Raw genomic sequence first — 22,330 nt, forward strand, 5'->3', positions numbered from 1 at the left:
AAATCTTAGTGCAAATTCAGAACGTTATCAAAAGTATTTTGCCACTACATTATCTTCCCGTGGTAATTAAATGAAAAGGGAAAGTGAAAAAGTAGACAAAACTCAATTTTCTAGGTGAAAACAACACAAGGGAGAAATCGTTCTTGTTTGTCTCTTTGCATTCATCATTACCACAGTCATTTCTATCACTAACTTAGCGTATTCATGCATGTAACCTAGTTGACTTTATCCAATGACCACAACCCTCTAGCCAGCTTTTGATCACACTGAAATTAAATTTGTTGTAAAGTAATAACAACAACAACAACAGCTGTTCAGAGTTGTTTTTTTTTTCATTCAGCTACGGTAAATAATGGTAATGATTTTTTTTTTCTTTGTTTGTATATTTTATAGACTGGTATAATTATTTTGTTTGTGGGTTTTGACCAAGATAAGATTTTCAAGCAATACCTAGACACCCATTTGATTACCGGCAAAAGTCTCTCGCAGTCAAATTTGGGATGATAGATGCTGGGCCATTATCATGAATGGTGATAGATAATTGAGGAAAACAAGGGTCCAGTGAGATGTTTAAGCAACAAAATACAAGGTTGCGTGATTGTGCCTTAATACTGCTCGGAAACCAGGTGTTAACTACTCCCGACAAAATGAATCTTTACCTTACCAAAATCAACATCATATGATAGTTTTTTTCCCCACAAACTTGTACATGTATCTTCTGGTTCAAACCGAATATTGAACAAAATTATACAGTATGTCCAAGACTACATATTGAACCGAAACATCATGTTGTTTACTTCGTATAATAGATTTGGTAATTTTAAGCTTTAATGGAACAAATACATCAATTATCTTTCATCTGTGATTCAGGTTGTAGGAGAAGGAAAGAATGGTGAAGAAAGACCCCTAAGTACAATTCATTTTGTACTTTGTGTTGTACGTTAAATTCTACAGTTACTGGTATGAGTACTACCCTCTTAACAAAAAAAATGAGCTAATATATCAACAACGTGATAAAAAAAAATGTAATGATTGAAGATCAATGGCTATAATCCCTCTTGAATAAGCAGTGTTAAAACAAATAATGGGATTCCAGAAAGGATGTTGAGTTGGTGCGGGGCAAGGAAACGTACATATTTTAAGGTGGTGGTAGGAGAAAAAACATGTTATAATAAAACCTGTTGAATGAAATCACAAACATGCTTGACTTATCCCATTTGAACCAGGATCAAATTGAGGTTGCCCGGTTAAACCTGTGCATGACATGATCACAAGGCATGGCTGCTAGCGCTACAAATGGAATGTGGGTAGGCCCAAAGAGAACCCCTCAAGGGATAAAAATGAATTATTGAGACCTGGAATCCTTAAGGAATATAAATTATAATGAGGCATAAAGTGGGAAAAGGTTACAACAAGTGATGAAAAAACAAGTGATGAAAAATGTGTCAACTTTTGGCCAATAAGATCATTGCTGCTATAAGATCATTGTTGAAAAGGACGTTAAGGCTCAAGAGGGAGTAACTTCACGAGGGTTTCAAAAAAATGGATTGAAAAATTTGATGGAAAAAGATAAGGATGCATTTCCTCAATTTGTTATGATGTTGTTGGCCACATCAATTGACACCATAACCGTACTCATAACCCAATTGGGTTGTTCCACCTCTTCATTATTTTCTCTCTTTCCTTCACCTTTTGCCTCATGGTTACAGTTTTACTCCTCAAGGTTTTATAGCCTCTAATGTAACCCTTTCATTAGCAGTAGTGTTGCTTGTTAAGCATGTGTTGCCCATTATACCTCTGCCCTTTGCTAAAATGCACCGCGTGCTCACTTCCCCCCACTGATAAGCTAGAAAGAAACAAAGTGCGCATGTTAACTCCAATATAAAACACTCTCTTCCACCACTTCCATTCCTGCATTTCTAGCTACGAGGAAACCGTTTATCTCTCTAGAGAAAGGAAGGAAAACAATCAGCGTTCTTGTTTCCAAGATTGAAGCTCAAAGTGTACAAGTTCATGATTTGAGTTTCCATAAAGCCTTGAACTTTATAGTTTCTTTTCCATCCTCGCCACAACCTTCTTTTCTAAGTTGACATCTTTCTGGCTTCAGTTCACGGCTTCCTCTTTTATTTTTTGGCTTCATCCATGTCTTCAGATATAAGCTAAATTTGATTCTTCATTCACCTCTTTGGAATCTGCATTCAGCCATGGAAGCTTGCAATGCTGGTGTGTGTGTGTTGGGTTTGGTTGAATCTCTTGTGGCAACAAATGACAGTGTGAGTCCTTCTAGAAGCTTCTAAAGCAGCAAAGTTAGAAGCTTTGTGGAGTGAGTAGTAATGGTTAGGGATCGGCTGCTATCCGGGACGGTTGGACCGCCATTAAAACGGCGAGCAAGGCTGCGGAGGAAACAGGCTGGAAGAGGGTCTTATAGAGGAAGCTAAGGCTAGGGTGGTGTAGTGGGATTTGGAGAGGTTTTGTTGTTATTTGTTCTTGGTTTTGGATTTGTGGTGGTGGTTTTTGTTTTTTGGAGGTGTGATTAACAACCCCTCTTTCGGGTGTCAAAAAGTTTTGATTTTTAGAAGGAGGAGAAAATGGGTAGCAACTTGCACCGACTGCTCAGAAGCTTCTGTTTGGGTACTGATTGGAAGTATGCCATCTTTTGGAAGCTCAAACACCGGGCTCGGATGTATGGTTTATATTCTCAGTTTAACTTGGCCTTATTTTTTAGTTTTATTTAGTCACTTCTTCTTTTTAGTATGAAAATGTTCGTCCCTGCCTAATCTCTTCTTCATTCTAGTTTGGTTGTTCTTGTATGAGCATATGTATTATACTTGCTGGAATGATCTACTTTTGGATTTTAAACTAAAGGGCATGGCTTGAGTATGCAGAATCCATGTTTGCATAATATTTTTGGAAGGAGACAAACGGGAGGGGTTTACTCTTGGATATCCTCTGTTTTGGTCTTTTGGATTGACGATAAGTCGAACACTAGTGTGTCTTGAAAGCACCTCATTTCATAGTTTGCTACCATTCTGTCTATTCAGAAGTATGTGTTAATGTTGATGTAGTGTGTCTGCATTTGAACTGGATTTGCATTTATTGTTTTTATTATAATATTGTGTAGTGTGTAATCATCTATTGTTGGTCTTGCGTGTACTTTAGGCTAAATATTCAAACTCAACGTGTTTCTTTAAATTATTTTCTGGGTGTGATGTTTGCTTTCAGGATCCTGACATGGGAGGATGCTTACTATGACAATCCCAATATTTGTGACTCTTCTGGAAATAAGAGCTGCCAGAATACATGGGAGCAGATTGACAGTGCAGATTTTTCGCATGATCCTCTAGAGTTAGCTGTGGCAAAGATGTCATATCATGTATATTCGTTAGGGGAAGGGTATGACTTAACTAATGAATATGTTGGATACTTAAGATTAAAGTAATTCTTATGTAGCTCCAGCTCCTAGTTTGATTTCTTGTTTTTTACAGAATTGTTGGACAGGTAGCTGTTACAGGAAAACATCGGTGGATATATGAAGACAATCAAGTTACAAGCTCTGGCCCATCTTTAGAGGTGAGGAATCTTCTTCTTAAATGTTGTCACTAGCCACTAGTGTTCTCTTAGCCATGAACATTTGAAATTCTATAATTGAAACTTGACACCAAAGATGCTTAGAGTACATAACTAATCGTCCAATCATTCTCCATTCCTCTTCTTTGGTTTGTTTTCAGATTGCTGATGGATGGCAATCTCAATTTTCTGCTGGAATTAGGGTAAGATAATCCTCACGGTGAAGAAATCAATCTCAATGAAAATAGCTATCGAGAAATTTCTATACTTACCCAGAAATTGGAATTGCCAATCGTTTCTAAGGATGATGGTCAATGCATAATTTAGTTTGAACAATAAATTTGGAAAACTGTAGTTACTAAGATAATGGACTTGATGATATAACAAATTGTCTAGCCATAGAAGGACCCTGGCTCCTATTTCACTTGCCGCAACCATATCCATCTGTACATTTTTATTTAGAGTGCTTCATTTGCAAAAGTTAGTAGATTCAGATCAACAAATGACATCTGCACGTTATCATTTTACCTTATTGAGCATTGAAGTCTGCTTTGGTGATTCATATTTCAGAATTATATCAAATGTTGATTAATCACATGTATTGCACTGGGCCAATGAATTTATAACCTAAAAGTTCTTCACTTGATCCTAAACGGGACTCTTCATTTGTTGAAGTTATATTTTTTTAAATAAAGGAGATGGAGCTAGATTTTTGTGTTAGGATAGATGGATTGCTGTAGTTGCATAGTAATGAAGTGAGGAAAAATTAAGTTTCTGGAATCTGGACTTCTAGTGTACTCTGTTAGCAAACCTGTGGTTCGCTTTTGGAGAATGACTTTTTCTGCAATATGATTTTTTACTGACAAACCTTTGTTTTGTATTGTAGACCATTGTTGTTATAGCCGTAGTCCCCATTGGAGTTGTTCAACTTGGTTCCATGAATAAAGTAAGATGACTATATTCTTCTTTCTTTTATTTTTGTGCTTAAATCCCACGCTGTTGATGAATGGAGTTTCTGCTGTAGTTCAGTAACACTTATGTTATCATATACTATTCTTTTTCGTACATTTTATTTTCAGTTTTTTAAAGTTTGTTTGCCCTTTTTGGTAATTTTCCATCATAATATAACTATTCAAATAGTATGATTTGCCTCTTATTTCTTCTCCATCTAATTTTGGTAACTGCTTGAGTGGTTATTGGGACATTGATTATATAGTGTCTATGATCTGTTCTAACTTATTGATAAGCAGTTCAATAAATTTGTAGGCCTTGTGCTTAATGTTCTAATTTAGATTTCGATGGATATGGTCAAGGTCGTAAACTCGAGTTTACTTCAAGTTTACATAAACTCGAGTTTACGTCAAGTTTACAAAAACTTGTGAGAATCTAGTAAACTCGACTCATAAACTCTTATACTCATAAGAATTTACTTTACAAGAAAAGAAAATTATATGGATAGCATCCTAATTCAAGTAAGTCCACAAAATTATATAAATTCAAATAAATAAGTTCATAAAAATATTGTTCATAGAAATATTGTAAAACATAAATTGAAATGTCAAAGTGTCTATGTCTGATCCTCTAATCTTCTAATAATGACATCATCATCTCCGTCATTATCTTCATCCAACTCTTCTCTTGATGAATGTTGTGCATTCTCATTGTCCCTAAATGTTATGTTATCAAGATCAAGAGCATCTAGAGCAAGATCTGTTGTTGCTCTATCAAAGTGAACATTTTTACTATCATTTTCACCTTCCGCTTGCTCAATGTCAACAACACCATCTGCCTCTTCAGTTATCCATTGATCATCTGATTCAATATCATTAAATGGAAAAGCATCAATTTTTCGAATTTGTTTACTTTTCAACTTCAAGTTATACATCACAAACTAAATCATTCATCCTTTTTGGATGCAAACAATTCCTTCTCTTTGTATAAACCTAAAATGAAATATCAAATTTTTAGTAAAGATCTAAACATAATAAAGAAAATTATAAATTAAAAATAATTTAAATTACCATTTTAAATGAGCTCCAATTACACTTACGTCCCAAAGAACTACACGTCAAGCTTAGAATTCGAATAGCAAATCTCTTCAACTTTGGAGTTCCATCCCCAAACATCTCCCACCATTCCCCAGGATTTAATTCTTTCCTACATTTCTTTGCATCTTCCATTTCGAAAAGTTCTCTAGCAAAATGAAATTCAACAATTTACAAATTAATTTTTCTTCTTTCTGCCATATTCGGTACCAATCTTCTCATGCACATATATAATCCTTCTTTCACCTCTCCACCATCATCACATCTAAAGTTAGGTTCATAGTGGAAATGGGGTTCAAAAAATAAGCAGCTGTATGCAAAGGCCTATGAAGTTGATTATCCCATCGAGCATTAGTTATTCTCCAAATCTCTTCATAACTACATATAATTACCAAACCAATTGTGCTAAATTAGAAATAATTTCACACATAAGTAATTAAACTTTGAATGAGTAAAAGTTTGAAATTTTATCTCTTCCTTGATATTGTTAAAGTTAGACTAATCTTCTCTTTTGCACAATCCATTTCTTCATAAATGAAATCCATTGCGGGTTTTACGTCTGAGTCCACTAATCTCAAGACCACCATAAGAGGGGCAACAACTTTCAAGCATGTAGAGACATTCTTCCAAAACTAGCACATGGGAAGGGAACAATGTCTGGGAGGTGGAGGCACGGGAACTTAACACAATGCACATGAACTTAAAACATTGTGTAGACAGAGATGAACTTACACAAGGCGCGAGATCGAAGGCGGAGAACTTCGGTGCAAGAACAAAAAAGAGATTGAAGGCGAGAATGATAGCGCAAGAACGAAGGCACGAGCGAGGGTGCAAGTGAAACCACGAGCGAGAGCACAAGAACAAAGATGAATCCCAAGAACGAAAGCAAAATCTGATTGAATTGCAAGAGAGGAACGAAGAAGATGAGCTTTGTCACTAAACCTAAATCAAAAAACCTAATCTGGTGATCCCTAAAAATGACTTCGTTTTACATTTTCAAAATTTCTTCACAAACTCGCTAGAAGGAGGCTTGCACTTTTAGGCAAGCTTACCAATTCCACCATCGAGTCTACCGATCCTATATCAAATCCGAGTTTGCTTCCTAGTTAACTTGGAAACACTGTGTGGACTCGTAAACTCGACCGAGTTAACTAGTTAACTCATTTGATAACACTGGATATGATTGATAGATTTAGAATACTTGTGGATGTATATTTATGCAGAAGTCCATTTATCATTGAAATATTTAATAATCTTCCCTTTTCCTGTCATCCCTGATATCAGGTTGCTGAAGATATGGGGGTTATAACCTGTATCCGAAGTCTCTTTTTGTCTAATCAAGATTACACACTCCACCATGATCCTAATCAAGTACAAAAGAGTCTGAAGAATTCTTCGTCTGTGGTAATTTTTCTCCATTCTTTCTGTGTATGTGTCATCATCTGTCTGCAGGAATGTGCTTTTGTGAGTAGGGTACAGGTTGTGTGACCATTGACATGTACATCTTTTACACACTATGCATTGAGCATAATCATAAGATTTATTTCATTTTTCTCTTTCAGTTGGATTCAAAAGCTTCAGAAAGTGTGCCTGCTCACTTGCACAATACAGAGAAAACCATGAAGCATGAATCACTGGATAATTTAATGCCCTTTCAAGGTCCTGGGAACAATTATTCACCTCATGCTGTGAATCAGAAGATGACTGTTGATGTGGCCAAGCATGAAGGGCCAGAATTATACAGTGATGGAAATTTCATTTTGCTTCAGTCAATGTCTAATATGATGAATGTGGATCAGCATAAATTTTTAGGGATGAGACCTATAAATGAGAGAAATTTTGAATGGAACAGTAGTGGCTGTGATGATACAAGTGTGGAATCAGGAAAAAAATTGTCATCTTTTTTACATAATTTGGTTACGGGTAATAATGGTGTCAATGATTTAGTATGTCCATCCAAAATTGTTGGATTTGATTCTGTATCCTTCTCCTCAGAATTTCTTGATACAGCTGTCTGTGAGAGTGACAAGTTTCATTATGTAGATATCAACCAAAGAGGAGTGTTGAACTGGACCAGACCTTCAGATGCATACTCCCGCCAAGATACTGGGAAGTCAAAGTTTCAGACTGAACCTTGTTCCAAGGATACCGCATACACTTTGAAGTTTCCTGCTGGCTATGAGTTACATGAAGCACTTGGGCCAAGTTTTCTAAGAGGGAGCAAATATTTTGATTGGGCAGTAAAGGCATATCAAGATGTTAAAGCCGCTGAGATGTCAGATGAGCTAAGCTGTAGCCAATTGACTTCTGAATCTCAACCAGAGCATCTCTTAGAGGCTATGGTGGCTAACATCTGCCATAGTAATAATAATGTCAATAGCGAGTTGTCATTTTCTACAACAATGCAGGCTGCAATAGCCTCAGGAAGTAATCCTGAGGGTTCAATCCACACTGTCCACACCATTAATTCTGAAAGCTGTTCAATAGATCAGCCTCACATTGGTATAGAGGAAAAACACTATAATTTGGGTTCATCTGGGATATGTGGTATAATGTCTCCAAAGGGTTTTTCTTCTACATGCCCTAGTTCATGTAGTGAACAATTTGAGAGGTCTTCTGAACCAACTAAGAACAGCAAGAAGAGGGCTAGGCCTGGTGAAAGTTGTAGGCCTAGACCAAGGGACAGACAACTTATCCAAGATCGTATTAAGGAGTTGAGGGAACTGGTACCAAATGGAGCAAAGGTATCCTTCACATCCATTTTCTAATCCTGTCGCAATAAGTTTTGATTTTTGTTGGTTTTTTCAATTTACATAGCTAAATATTTCATATTGTCATGTCAACAGTGCAGTATTGATTCGCTTCTGGAGTGCACCATAAAACACATGCTCTTTCTCAAGAATGTAACCAAGCATGCTGACAAGCTAAATAAATTTACGGACACAAAGACTAAGGTACAGTTTGATAGAGTTTTAGAAGTCACTGATTATACTTAGTCAAATAGTTCACTGATATACCTAGTCAAATTGTTAATGTGTATTGATATTTAATTCCTATAAATACACTTGTTTCTTACTCGGCATTATTTAAATGACAAATTTTACTAAAAATGATGACATTAATTCTCAGCATTTTCCCTTCAGAACATTTAGCAGGACCCTAAAATTTTATGCATTTGTTCAATTGCTAGTAAAGAGAGCAAGTTTTTGTAGTGTTGATTGTTGAATGACCCATTCCAAAAGTTTGGTTTGCTTCATTTGAACAATTTATGAATGTGTGATTTCAATTTTATTATACTATCAATATTATTTTACGCTATTGCAATTGCACAGTTGCAGCACATGGAAAAAGATATTAACGGATCATCAAGTCATCAACAAGGTTCAAGTTGGGCAATGGAAGTCGGAGGCCATCTGAAAGTTCGTTCAATATTAGTGGAGAATCTTAATAAGAATGGCCAGATGCTTGTTGAGGTGTGTTAGGAGTTGAAAATTATAACCTTAATATATTTTCTAGAATAAACAAGAAAAAATCTCCTTTTGAGAAATGGAGGATAGAAGCCCTTCTAAGATTGTACTCCATGCCCTTTTATTCTAATTATGACTTGTATTCTAACTATGACTTATGCTGCAGATGTTGTGTGAGGAGTGTAGCCATTTTCTTGAGATAGCAGAAGCCATCAGAAGCATGGGTCTGACAATATTGAATGGGGCAACAGAAGCTCATGGCGAGAAGACATGTATATGTTTTGTGGTTGAGGCAGGGTCAGAAGTAAGTTTTATTTCTAATTCAATTAAAGAAATTCAGTACATTAATTTTACACTATCTAGGACTGAACTGAAGAAGTAGCATGCATGTTCTATTCCTATTTAAAATGTTGTAATAACTATTGCACATCGTGATGAGTCATGCATGAAAACTTAGTGATTATTTCCTGCGTAGATACTGACATGCAACGACCATACATATGAAGTCACTTAATTTATAATAATCTTTATGTAAGAATTATGGTAATTAAAGTTGTTGTAACTTGGAAGTTTTTGTATGTTAAGTGATAGCTTTATACTTCAGTTGATAAAAATATGAATAGACCATGCATGTTTCTGAAGCAAAAGAGTGTTGTGCTGAATTGTAAATAGTTGTTGAGTACAATTTTTTTTATCATTATGTTAAACTACCGAGTGATTGATGCAAAGTGAATTGTCTGTCACAGGGCCAAAACAACAGAAATTTACACAGATTGGATATCTTGTGGCCGCTTGTTCAATTACTGCAATCCAAGAGCACTATGTATTCATAAAATCCATCTGATTCTTGGAAACTTACAAAGCTACTTCATTGACTGTTGTAACTCAATCTTTGAAATTATACTCCAAATATTAGGGCCTGTTTATGTTTTCTTTTTCAATAAAAGTAGAAAACATGAATGTAAACATGTTTGGTTGAATTTTAGAAAAAGAATCTCATTTTTTTTTCTAAATTAATCCAAAATCAGAAAATATATAAAATGTTACTCCTGTTTTCTGTGGAAAATTTTGAAGATGAAAAGTCTACGGTGAGTGAAATTACTCCAATGCAACTATTCTTCCAATTACAATGCTTAAGATGCTACATCCAAGCCCTCATTGCTTCTCTGCAACTGCTAGCATTATCAGTATCCAGGTTTTCATCTTATTTTTCTTTTGTTCTCTTTTATTTTTTCTCTTCAAGTCTTTGCTTTTCATCTTGTTTCTTTTTTTTTTCCTATGAAGTATGTACCTGTGCAGTTGCGCTGTACAAAGATTTTGTCCATTTGTGGTCTCCTTTATGGTTTTTTCTTTTGAATCTATTTCATTCAAGAGCTCTTGCAATTTCTATTGTTCTATCTTGTATGAAAACACTGTTGGAGAATACTCAGTGTTATTGTCCTTAGCCGTCAAGATAAGGTGTTGAGGTATGTGTCGAAGGAAAAAGACTCATGTGGAAGAACATCCAAGAATAAAAGAGGAATGGTGGGGCCAATGTTTCTAAGATTAAAGGCTAGCTTTGTACCAGTTACTGTCCTTTTAATAGCTATTGTTTAGCCTATTTTTCTTCTAATTCCTTGCTAATTTCTTTCCAAACATCACTTGCCCATTTTCTGTAAGCAAATCCACATGTTTAGCGCATCAAAATGTTTTAATGTTTTTAAGAATGGTAAGTGTACATTACCATTAACAGGGATAAGACCTTACCTTACCTTTCTGGCTGGAAACTAACCACGCTAGTCGGATCACCCTTAAGTTTTTCATCAGTGCTACCTAAAGGAGGAACGTTCAGGAGTGAAAGATGCTGATAACTCGATCAATCGATAAGCAATTACATCGCCCTCCTGCAGTGTATGATTAGGTTAGGTTATTAAAAAGCACCAAATGAGTAACCATGCAATATAATTTGCAGATTCAAAGCACAAAATACAGATAAGTTTAATGGTTAACCAGAACCTGAAAGGACTCCTAACTCACAGCATGGGGTTAATTGTCAACTAATCTTAGCAGAAGAATGAGAATTTCCATAAGTACACATCAGTTAGGGAGAATGAAAGAAAAATACCTTAGGCAAACCGGTAAAAGGTTTAAGCTTATCAAAATCTACTACATTGATTCCATTAAACTGAAAAAAACATAATATATTACTTCTTCTATATTCATACAAAATTAATATACAGAGGTTCATGAGATAAAATAACTATTAAACTAATATTTCACTATCAAGTGAGACAAGATAGAGTTACAATTTTTTCTTCAAGAATGGAATAGAACAGCCTAGGAATGAGAGCAGCAAAAATAATGAGTTTGTGTCTAACATCATTTTTTTTTTCAGAAACACAAAAAAACCATCTGTGAGTGTGAGATGAGAACAATATGTGAGAAACTCAAAAGACAATGAAAAAAAAAACCTTAATAAATATTTATCTTTTATTATATTTGATTTTGTTTTATTATTTATTAACATTATGCTTTATAAAAAAATAAACAAATACTTAATTCAATTTCCATCAATTGGCAATATATATTATATATAATTTAAATTTTTTAAAAAACTTTGAAAATTTCAAATCTATAAATTTCAAAAATTTCAAAAATTTTTGGGGAGGCTATGGCATCTCTTGCCCCATAAAAGATCGGTTGATGGTTGGTAGGATTTATAGATGAAGAGTACAAAATAAAACACAAAAATAGTAATAATTTCCTACAATTGGGGCCATGACCCGTTATATAAATATGTGGAGTTAATTTTGAATATCTATCTATTTATCTCTATATATTTTTTATATTATATTATATTATATTATATTATATTGAAATAGTATGTTGTGTGTAGTAATATAGGTTGAATATTTTAAACAGTGTTTATATTTGTAAGAATTTATAAGATGTTACAATTTCTCCTTCTTTTGCAGTTTAAAGAAAAATACAAATGTAATATCAAATTATTCAATCTGATTCAAGCCATAAAATATCAAATTAGATTAGATGAATGTAATATCAGATTAACACTATAATCAAAATCGAATGGTAATTATTTCATAATCGCATATGAAGAATTTGAAAACTAATTTAAATTGGATAATAAAACGTTTCTTTTAACAAGGGTGATCAGAAATCCATATAAAACATGTGAATCATGAATTGACATATCTAATACAGTTAAAGAAGTTATCATTTAAAAACCGTGAAAAGAATAATTTCAACCATGTGTAATCTTTGATTATATTTATAAAATGCATTGAAGCCAACTAACTATAAAACCTATTGAAGCTAGCTGAACTTAACCTATTCATTTATAAACACTTTTAAAACTAAAAAACCAAAAAGATTTATTAGGATATTTAATTCCATTATTTAATATACAATTTTTATCTCTGGATTATTTTTTTTCCTGAAATTAAGTCCTTTAAATTTTACTTCAATTCACTTTTAAGTACTCTAAAAATAATTGAGGAGCAAAATATTTAATAGGATGTTTATTATACAATTTTAATCTCTAGATTTTTTTTTTTCTGGAATTAATTCCTCTACTTTTAATTACTGTAATTAAGTGAAAACCTTAACTACTATAGCTAAGTTACAAAAATCAGATTAAAAATACTTAAATGTTTCATAACGTAAATACTAATTAAATTTAAAATAATATGTTAAAATTAATCTTTATCTTTATAAAAAAATAATTTAATAAATTTACTTCACAAGAAACAAGAAAATAAGCGTTTTACATAAAAAAGATAAAAAAGAATAATTATAATTTTTTTATTATGAACATATTTAAAAACGAAAGGACTAAATTTAATTTAAAATTTTTACAATTAAGAACTAAGATAGAAAAAACAAAACACAACTAAACAAAAACATGCATCATTAAAATTAACACAAATATTAATAGATATTCATAAGAAAATAAAAGAGAATGATTAAAAAATAAAATAAATCAAACATCCTCCCAAAAATTTAAATTAGTTCAAACACATTTTAACTTTCTCAATTTAATCGAAATTAACTTCTAGCTTAGTTAGATTCCAACACATTTAAAGTTTGTTTTGGAAGTGAAAAATAACAGGTAGGTAAAAATAAAATGAGCACAAGAATCAGATGGGGCACACAAATTCATGGCTGAAGTGGATAACTCCAGTTAAGTTACATAACTTCCAATGCCAGGCTTTGAAGACCTTACATCAAGAAAGATAGAACAGAATGAAATTGGCATTCTGAAGTTCAAGAGCCAAGGTTTCTCATCCTTTTGTTTTCATTTTTAACAGACAAGTCTAACTGGAAGATAGTTCCTAAAGCCGTGATAACAAGATCATACAAAATAATAGCCAATAATTTAATCCAAGTGAAGCCAAAACTACAAAACTCAAAGGGAGAGGAAGACTGATTCTGAACCAGAGAAGTACCCAAATCCTGGTACATTTGTGAGGATATGATTAAGAGCCAACAGCATCCCCTCCTTGAAACGGGGTCCTCCAATGCTGCTGGTACTAATAGGTTTTTGTTTTCGGTGCCTTCTTGTGTTGCCTTTTAGGGATGGAGTTCTTCATGCCGATGAAAAACAACAGAGCCCCAAAGAGAGCCATATTCTACAAGGAATTATATTATATTTAGAGAACAAATGTAAAAATACATCTGGGAATATTGTATTGAAAATAAAGTTTTTTAAAAAAGTCACGTCTCTGACCTGTGTAAATTTGATGAAAAGTTGAGTAAATTCTTTGTCCTCGCTCTCATAATTGTAAAAATCATAGTGGATAGGAGTAGCAATAAGCTGATGCAGGAGCTACAGCCAAAATAAATAAATTAAATAAATAGTCAAAACTAGGAAAAAAAAAAGAGAAGCATGTCAGAAGAATATGAAATTCAATTTATTAGGGAAAATTTGAATACAAACCAGAAGGAGAGCTCCGAAAGAGCTGCCAAATATGAAAAGAACTCCTCCAAGGCCCTTGAGAGCAATAGCCCCAGCAATTAAAATTTGCGTCTGCTCAGGACATCAATCATATCAGAGAAATTCTACCATACAAGATAATATAATATACATTCGAGATATAAAGTACAATATGAGCCTGAAGGATAAAGGTACAATCCTCGTTCAACATAAATTGCAAGTTCTATGAGATAGTATTAAATAGATATTTATTATAGTATTTAATTAATCTCCAATTACTTTGAAATGAAGACATGATGCTCAGACATAATTTTCCAGAAAAGATACACATGATAGAGAAAGAAGAGAAACTAACATCAATCTGTGGGAGTTGAAAGCCAACTTGAGAATGCACGCGATGTGTAAATGCATCAAACTTTGGTCTGAGTGCTTTCGCTGCAGGCCCACCATCAACTCCAAACTCATTAAATCTATATTAAAGAACGACCGAGTAAAAAAGAAACTTCACTTCAGCAACAAAAAAGAGGGGATGAACCACATATACTTTTATCAAAAAGAACGGTCATGAATAATATAGTACTAGCAACCAACTCCGCCATCCCCACCAAAATCACAATGAATAATTTCCAAGTCAAGCACAATTATCCAATAATGAAGTCATACTCAATAATTCAAAGTAACCCAATTCAGGAAGAATAAAAACGCGATAAAGTCAACCCAGAATTGCACATAAACAGAGAAAAACATAGTAATTTTCAAACATAACGACAACTATACCATATTTTACCATAAAAATTAATCCGAAAATGCAAATATGCAGACTAGACAAGAACTTATGGATAATTTCACAATTAACAATATTCAAATGCAAAAATAGGATCGAGTTTCTCGCACTTCTACCAAATCTTAGTATAAACTTATTAACACGGTCCATCAAAGTCAAAACAGGAAATCTAAGTAAGTAACGCTTTCGAAATCTAAATAGAACAAAAGACAAAAAGTAAACGCAGATCTACGAGGCTACTTTACTCAGAGAAACGGTTCCAAACCTTAAGCATTACGGATCCAACTACTGCAGAATGTAAATAACTGAATCTATGAACAAAACATACAAAAAATCCACAAACATTTACTACTTCATTCTTGAATTAAAATGACAGAAACGACATCTTATGGTACAAATCAACAGAGGAAAAATTTATGAAAGAAGTGAAAAGAGTACTAACTCTTGGTAAGCAGAGAGTATAAAGACGGAAGCGAAGAGAACTCTGCCAAGGAAAGAAGCGAAAGCCATTGCAATTTTGTTCTGTTTCACTTTCTTCCGAAGCAGAGAAGGGCAAATCTAGGGTACTGTGTTTCTCTTCTACTTTTCCTCGGACAGAAAAAGCAAGAAAAAGAACAGATTTGAAATCAAAAGCAAGAGAATAAGGGTAATATGGTCCACTCAGGGTATGGCTTTTGGTGCGCTCTTGTTGGGCCAAGTTTAGCGTCCTGCAAAAGAACATCGGAACTTCTTTCTGCACCCCACATTTATCTTCATGCACCCCCAAATTTTCTTATATTTCTAAAATTACCCTTATGAGTTTTTAGGCTTTGACACCTTTTAGGGTTGCGTGTGCATTCCATTTTCACCTTATATCTCAAAGACCAAGTAGAAAATTAAGAACTGAATTTTGAAATTGAGATTTTAAAAATTTTACACCAGATTTTGAAATTCAGAAAAATTTATAATTAGATTTAAAAAAATTGAGAAAATTCAGATTTTGAAATTCGAGAAATTTTAAAATTGTGTTTTCAAATTCAAGAAACTCAAAAATTAGATATCAAAATCCAAGAAAATTCAAAACCAAATTTAGAAATTTACATTTCAGGGATATTTTAATTCAAGAAAATTTACTTTTTTTTTACTGTAATTGAATAAAATTTCAGAGAGATATTTTAATTCAATTTTTTGAAATTTCATTTGATATTTAAAAGTTGTTGTGGGGATTTAAAAGAAGTTTTTTTTTCTTAGAAAATAAAGATAATTGATTTGGGAGTTTTTTACTTTTTACACAGGTGAAGTGTGATGACGTTACAAAGTTTGATAGTTTAATATTTTGGTAGTTGGTAGGTATGGAATAATGGAACCCCTTTCTGAGCGATCTACCAGTCAAATATATCAAAATCTTGGATGTGGAAACATGGGATCCAATTCAACCAATCCAAGTACTAATTAATATTTTTAATTTATTTAATTAATATTTAAACTTTTCGGAAAACTTGTATTTTATTAAGAAATAAATATTAGCACGTAAGAATATCCAACTACTCCTTATATATAAGAATAGTTATTTTAGGTTTTTAACGTCTGATCTTTGTCCGACGTCTATATGTGTGACGTTAATGAGACGTCAGACCCTTTAGGTCAGACGTCAGACCTATATAGGTCAGACGTCCGTCTATATAGACGTCTGATCCATACAGGTCAGACGTCTCTGAGGTTGCTCCTAACTCATGGTGATTCGAGTTTACAACTTTATATTTTAGTTGAAGAGAATGTATTGTACATTTTTTTTATTGGATGGTTTTAAAAACGTAGTGGAGGGAATTTGAGGAGTGCAAAACGCAAGAAATCGCCGCCGAAGAATGCCGCCCAAGGACACGAGAATAACTACACCAAAACCCAACGAAAACACATTTTAATCGGTTCAAAATAAAAATAATACATCAAGAGTGATGTAATCGAAGTAAAATTAATTTAAAACGGTGCAAAAGTAAGAAGATGAAATCGAAAAGCATAACCCGTAGAGAGAAAACGAGATGAAGATGATGAACAATGAGTGTGCGTAAAGGCTGTCTCGCGTTCGCGGTGTTTTAATGCTGACATTTAGACATCGGTTCCCCTAATAACAAACGTCTAAAGTGCTTTAAAGGTCGGTGTGGCAGGATCAGACGTCTAAATGGAGTCACAAAATGACTTTTTAAATTTATGGGTTGTGTATTTAGACGTCGGCTCCCCCAATAATATATGTCTAAAGTGCTTTAGAAGTCGGAGTGGCGGGATCAAACGTCCAAGTGGAGTCAAAAAGTGACTTTTTAAATTCTTGGGATGTGTATTTAGACGTCGGTTCCCCCAATAACAGACGTCTAAAGTGCTTTAGAAGTCGGAGTGGCAGGATCAGACGTCTAAATGGAGTCAAAAAGTGACTTTTTAAATTCTTGGGTTGCGCTTTAGATGTCGGTTCCCCCAATAACAGACGTCTAAAATGATTTAGAGGTCAGAGTGGCGGGATCAGACGTCTAAATGGAGTCAAAAAGTGACTTTTTAAATTTTTGGGTTGTGTATTTAGACGTCGATTCCCCCAATAACATACGTCTAAAGTGCTTTAGAAGTCGGTTCCCCCCACAACAGACGTCTAAATAGAATAACAAAAAATTGTAACTTTTTCGTTTAGTTTTGGCGTCTATTCGGGAGAGCCGACGTATATGAGTATTTAGACGTCGGACCCTCCATAGCCGTCGTCTAAATAGTTGTTTTATTTACAAAAAATGTCACCGGTCATTTTTTATGTTGGATATTCGAAGGTCAAACGTCTAAAATGTGATGTTAAAGATGTTTTACACTAGTGATGATACTCCGTATTCAAAATGATACTTAATTTTAGTTAAGATTGACCATATTTCAATCAATATTATTTATTTTTGTTAAGAATAATACTCCATCTTAGTTAATAATGTCCATGTTTTAAATAATACTAAATTTTAGAAGTAACATTATTCCAAATAATTGATTATAAACTAATGATTAAATTAACACTTCAAAATTTATATTTATATCCATTTAAAATAGTTTATAATTAATGAATTATTTTTAAGCTATTCAAAATTGAGAGTGAATAAAATAAAGTTTAATAAAATATTAAAAGAATGTGTAATTATGTTTTAAGTCTCTTATGAATATATAGTTATTTTCAGTCGAGTTTTTATTAATTTTTTATTTGTTTATTAAGTACTTACATTTTTTATATATATATTTTTCAATTAAGTCATTTTTGTTTAATTTTTTGTCACGTGATGTGAATATTATTTTGTTGTCATCTTACTTTTGTTGAGACAAAATCAAAAGGTCTAGCAACTCAGGTTTTGAAGTTTATCAAACAATACTCAACAAAATATTGTTTATAGAAAAAAAACATATAATGAAAGAAAGCATTTTCGTTAAACAATCGTCTAATAGACGATATGGGTAACAAACAATGTCTTACTAAGAGAAACATCTCTTTGAGACTCAAACTATTAAGACAAGATCGTCTATAAGATTGGACCATGTAACGTTCTCATATGTTTTGAAGTTTAATAAACAACAATAAACAAAATGAGCATATGACAAAGTGTTATCTTTGTGGAAAATAATATTGTTGAAAGATAGGTGTTTTGTTAAAAAGTTTTATGAAATCTGAATGTCTAAAAGAAAAGCTTTAGTAAATGTGTTGACATCTCAACAAATGAACCAACAAATGAGATTTCAGTAACCATGTCAATAGGTCATAAAAGAGACTTGCTAAATGCGCTCTTGCTATACTTTGTTAAACAATTTTAAAAGAGTTTTCATTATATCTTGCAAAATAATGAGCAAAATGATGTTTTTGATAAAGATGGTAAAAGATATAAACATTGCTCCAAAAACATGTGTTGAATGACATCATGCTAAATGCGCTTTTGAACCAAACTAAGATCACTAAACAAAGCATCGTTAGTAAGTGTCCTATATAGGCCAAACAATACCTTATACCAAATGAAATTTTCATCCAACGATGAAACCCTTATGAACTGTTTGGTATCTCCACAGAAATGCTTAAACGATCAAATCTTGTTTGAACGATAGAAAATTTGAAAAGCTCATAGTTGTTGTGAATACGCACTAAAGAGCATTACTTGCACAACGTTTCAAAACAATAAAAGTAATAAGAAAAAAGTCATATTTGTTTGCATGCATATCTACTCTACTCTTTGAAGTTTTCCATGTCAAGTATCCACCTACTCTATCATATACAAATCAAAAGTGGACGTTAAAGACAAAAAAGACATTCACGAAATGTCCTCACCATCAAAAGTTGTGTTGAAGAGTTCATATAACCTATTTTTAATAAAGTACTGAAAAAACATGTTTACTATGACAAATTGACTTTAACCTTCGGCTGCTACCAACGAAAAGCCTAAGAAAATATAAAGATAACAAACAAGCACTATGTAGGTGAAATTTTCTCGTGAAGACTATAATATGAAGATCCTTGAATAGAAGATCCAGAGAATAGGCGCACGAATACGAGTGAAATCATCTGAGAAGAAAAAGAAATACAAAAGAAAGAAAATACTCTCAAGCTTCATAGAATGATAACCTTGCACTTGTAAGAAGAGAGAAAATTCTAAAAAGTCTATTAGATTAAATTGTATTATAAACACATCATCTTTGTGAGAGTAACTATCTAAGGAGTTGTAAGTAATTTGATTGATTGCATATTCTGAAGAGAATACAAACACTTACCGATTAACTTGGTTGAGTTAAACGATAGCTAGATAGTGTATTAGGTTGATACAGGGATTGTCTAGTGGAAACCAGGAGTGAGTGCAACTCAAATAGACAACATATTAAGAATATCTTGGGATTGTCTAGGGATACCAAGACTAGTGAAGAATACTACACAACCAAGAGTGAATGAAACTTGGTTCTAGTCAGAGTAACGGGGATTACTAGGATTGACTAGGTGATACCAAGAGTGATGCGAATACTTAGTTGTAATATTGTTGAAGATTATAGTGAAACTCTCTAAGAGGTTTTAGAGGAGAACTGAATGTAGCTCGGTGGAATGAACCAGTATAAAATAACTGTATTTATTACTTCAGTCTTACCAAATGTTTTTCTTACAAATCCTATAGTTGCTTATTATCTCAACCGTGTATAAAAGCTCTTGTCACCAAATGTTATTTTTATCGAGAGCTATATTTCTCAAAACGTTGGAGCAAATTCGACTAGAAGATTGAAAAACATTTATTTGAGAATTTGTAATTTGAGCAAAGCTTTCCAAGTCAATTGTTTAACAACTTACACAAACTTTTAATCCTTATCAAAGTTGTTAAACTATCATTCGTAAAAAAGTTTTTCTATAACATTATGCAACCACCCCTTCTAGTGTTTTCCAGATACTTCAGTTGATGCATTACTAGGCGACTTAAAAAATTTAGTTTTGTTTGTTTTATCAACATTACATTATTCTTATTAAATCCTAAGCCTCTTTTGTTAAAAGTATTCATACTATCTTTAAGTATGAGTCTTAATTGATATCTCCCCTCAAGTGTTCATTTTAAAACTTTGGTTAGAGTATCATGAGAGACTCAACATTTTTAGCATCTTCGGTCATAGTTGTGTCCTCTATGAGCTTCTTAGTTTTAAAAAGAGTTTTCTTTCTTTTTTTTCCCTTTTTGAATCTGTTAGCTTTTCTTTGATATATTGCTAACATTTTGTTTGAGAGATTTCACATCATCCTCAAATGATGTTACTTCTTGTTTCAAAGCATTATTTTCTTCTGAAAGCTCTTTGCTATGTTTATGCAAAAGTTTCTGTGTCAGAAAATTTGGAAAATTATGAAAGCAATTCATAATATGCATGAATAACAGTGTGAGTAAGAAAAGTCTACCTCTTCATCAGAATCATCTTATGAGCATTCAACGTTTTCTACCTTGAGGTACAATTTTGCTTCTTCTTCGTTAGAGGTGTCCAAATCTTCTTAAGTGTTCATAAGAACTTTCTTCTTGTCATGTATAGGACCAACAATTCTTCTTTTTATCTTTTCAAGATCAAGACATTAGGACTTGATGTGTCCAAGTTTATTGCACTGGTAACAGACTATGGTTCCTTCCAATTGTCTATCCTTTTGATTGTTTGATGGAAGAACTCCCTGGCCTGAAACATCAATTCCAGAAGCTGGAAGCAAAGGTGCAGTAGATTGAATGAAGCATGATGTAATTGAAGGTGCAATTTAAAGAAACTATGGTGTGCATGATGCCTCAAGCTTAGACGACCTATCCACTAAGGAAGGAAGCTAAAGGAGAAAAAGAAAAACTCTAAACACAGGAGACTCTCAAGTAAAGCAAAGGTTGGAAGCAATTCTTCAGCATTTCATTACTCAACTCAAAAGTAATTAGAAAAGAGAGAATCTCTCTTATTTATAGGGAAGATGATACGTTGTAGTTGAAGCTACCAAATTAATACTACTATGCAAGGAAACTTCAGTATTGCCATGTTAGTAGTTAACAAATTAAATAGGGTTAAAGTAACTAATGAGTGCATATTTATGCCCACATTTATGTTTTAAAATTCAAAATTTTGATGAGATTCTTATGCTTAAATGATTGATTTAAAGTGAATTTATAACAATTGGATTTATGCCCACAACCTTCAACATCTTCATCGGACACCATCATCAACACAAATCACAAAAATCGAATTTGTGATGAACCCCCCCAATTCGCAAAATCATGCCTCCTCTATGGAAACCTACAAAACTCTCAAATCGCACCACCATTGAACTCGTTCCACCTCCATTGATGACATGAAACCATCTGAAAGGAGCGAAACCCCCAAATTGCTTTCTATTAAATCACAAAAACCTATAAAAATCATAATCAACCACAGTCCATCATCGGACTTTCTGATTTAGAGAAGATGATAACGACGTAACGAGATGATGATGTGAGTCAACCATTGTGAGCTCTACTGTGTGAGAGCTCATTTTGTTTTTCTTAAGTTGACTTTACACTGTTAACGATTTAGACACCGTCAATGAAAATGACTAAATTGAACAAATTTTACCAAAAAGAAAACCACTTTGAACGCAAAAAAAAAAAAAACTCGAGGATCAGTTTAAACAAAAGTAACGATTATATAAACTAAAATAGGTATTAAATCCTTATTTTAAATTAAAAAGAGTACATGGTCTCGATTATGAACAAAACCAAGATTAAATAATCAATTTTTTTTGTTTAATGTTTCGATTTTTTTAACTGAAGTAAAACAAATATTGACGTTTTTGGTTTGGTTCATAACCCATGCCAGAAACCTTTCTTTCTTTACCTCATTTTAATATGCTTTAGTTATAGACCTGACACTCATTGTAAAAACAAATACGGTTGCATCTATTTTCTTATGTAAATACAAATTTATGTAAATTTTATTATTTACGTACTTATTATTTATCTTATGACCAAATCCTTGTTAAGATGTTAGGGGACAAACACAATGAGAATTCATGCACACGACTCCCTGTTCATTTATAATT

At 33.1% G+C, this 22,330-nt stretch overlaps 2 protein-coding genes and 1 long non-coding RNA gene across 6 annotated transcripts; 1 reads left to right on the top strand and 2 right to left on the bottom strand.

Annotated features, from left to right (window-relative positions):
* The first annotated feature begins 1,755 nt into the window (after window positions 1-1,755).
* On the top strand, window positions 1,756-10,129 carry LOC124827357 (transcription factor EMB1444-like). Of its 3 annotated transcripts, XM_088096649.1 has the most exons (12): window positions 1,760-2,683; window positions 3,223-3,393; window positions 3,486-3,570; window positions 3,729-3,770; window positions 4,454-4,513; window positions 6,897-7,016; window positions 7,175-7,535; window positions 7,656-8,356; window positions 8,459-8,566; window positions 8,945-9,085; window positions 9,246-9,383; window positions 9,826-10,129. In XM_088096649.1, exons 1-12 carry the CDS (start codon window positions 2,589-2,591, stop codon window positions 9,910-9,912), a joined length of 2,109 nt encoding a protein of 702 aa, XP_087952775.1. In that variant the 5' UTR covers window positions 1,760-2,588; the 3' UTR covers window positions 9,913-10,129. The 3 variants fall into 3 exon arrangements, with proteins under 3 accessions (XP_087952776.1, XP_087952775.1, XP_047156337.1); XM_047300381.2 differs by having other exon boundaries at window positions 1,761-2,683; window positions 7,175-8,356; XM_088096650.1 differs by lacking the exon at window positions 6,897-7,016 and having other exon boundaries at window positions 1,756-2,683; window positions 7,175-8,356.
* LOC148194448 (uncharacterized) lies at window positions 4,521-11,152 on the bottom strand. Its single transcript, XR_015781608.1, has 3 exons — window positions 11,075-11,152; window positions 10,826-10,962; window positions 4,521-5,379 (listed from the first exon to the last, which is right to left on the bottom strand). It is a non-coding gene; the product is annotated as an uncharacterized LOC148194448 (long non-coding RNA).
* Window positions 11,153-13,220: 2,068 nt separating this feature from the next.
* LOC124827356 (uncharacterized) lies at window positions 13,221-15,415 on the bottom strand. 2 transcript variants are annotated; one of them, XM_047300378.2, is made up of 5 exons: window positions 15,239-15,409; window positions 14,368-14,482; window positions 14,016-14,105; window positions 13,806-13,904; window positions 13,221-13,707 (listed from the first exon to the last, which is right to left on the bottom strand). In XM_047300378.2, the coding sequence occupies exons 1-5, from the start codon at window positions 15,304-15,306 to the stop codon at window positions 13,609-13,611; spliced, it is 471 nt and encodes a 156-aa protein (XP_047156334.1). In that variant the 5' UTR covers window positions 15,307-15,409; the 3' UTR covers window positions 13,221-13,608. The 2 variants fall into 2 exon arrangements, with proteins under 2 accessions (XP_047156334.1, XP_087951957.1); XM_088095831.1 differs by having other exon boundaries at window positions 13,221-13,904; window positions 15,239-15,415.
* Window positions 15,416-22,330: the final 6,915 nt, after the last annotated feature.

Source organism: Vigna umbellata, chromosome 8 (genome assembly GCF_029865625.1).
Source record: "Vigna umbellata cultivar VRB3 chromosome 8, Vumbellata_1.0, whole genome shotgun sequence".
In the NCBI taxonomy this organism is placed as follows: Eukaryota; Viridiplantae; Streptophyta; class Magnoliopsida; order Fabales; family Fabaceae; genus Vigna; species Vigna umbellata.

Excerpts from the sequence above, each read along its gene's own strand:
- LOC124827356 (XM_088095831.1), bottom strand. The coding sequence starts at position 15,306 with ATGGCTTTCGCTTCTTTCCTTGGCAGAGTTCTCTTCGCTTCCGTCTTT. Across the intron at positions 14,483-15,238 it reads ATACTCTCTGCTTACCAAGA|ATTTAATGAGTTTGGAGTTG; the intron begins GTTAGTACTCTT and ends TCTTTAATATAG. Across the intron at positions 13,905-14,015 it reads CTTTCGGAGCTCTCCTTCTG|CTCCTGCATCAGCTTATTGC; the intron begins GTTTGTATTCAA and ends TTTTGGCTGTAG.
- LOC124827357 (XM_047300381.2), top strand. The coding sequence starts at position 2,589 with ATGGGTAGCAACTTGCACCGACTGCTCAGAAGCTTCTGTTTGGGTACT. Across the intron at positions 3,571-3,728 it reads GCTCTGGCCCATCTTTAGAG|ATTGCTGATGGATGGCAATC; the intron begins GTGAGGAATCTT and ends GTTTGTTTTCAG. Across the intron at positions 8,357-8,458 it reads TGGTACCAAATGGAGCAAAG|TGCAGTATTGATTCGCTTCT; the intron begins GTATCCTTCACA and ends TCATGTCAACAG.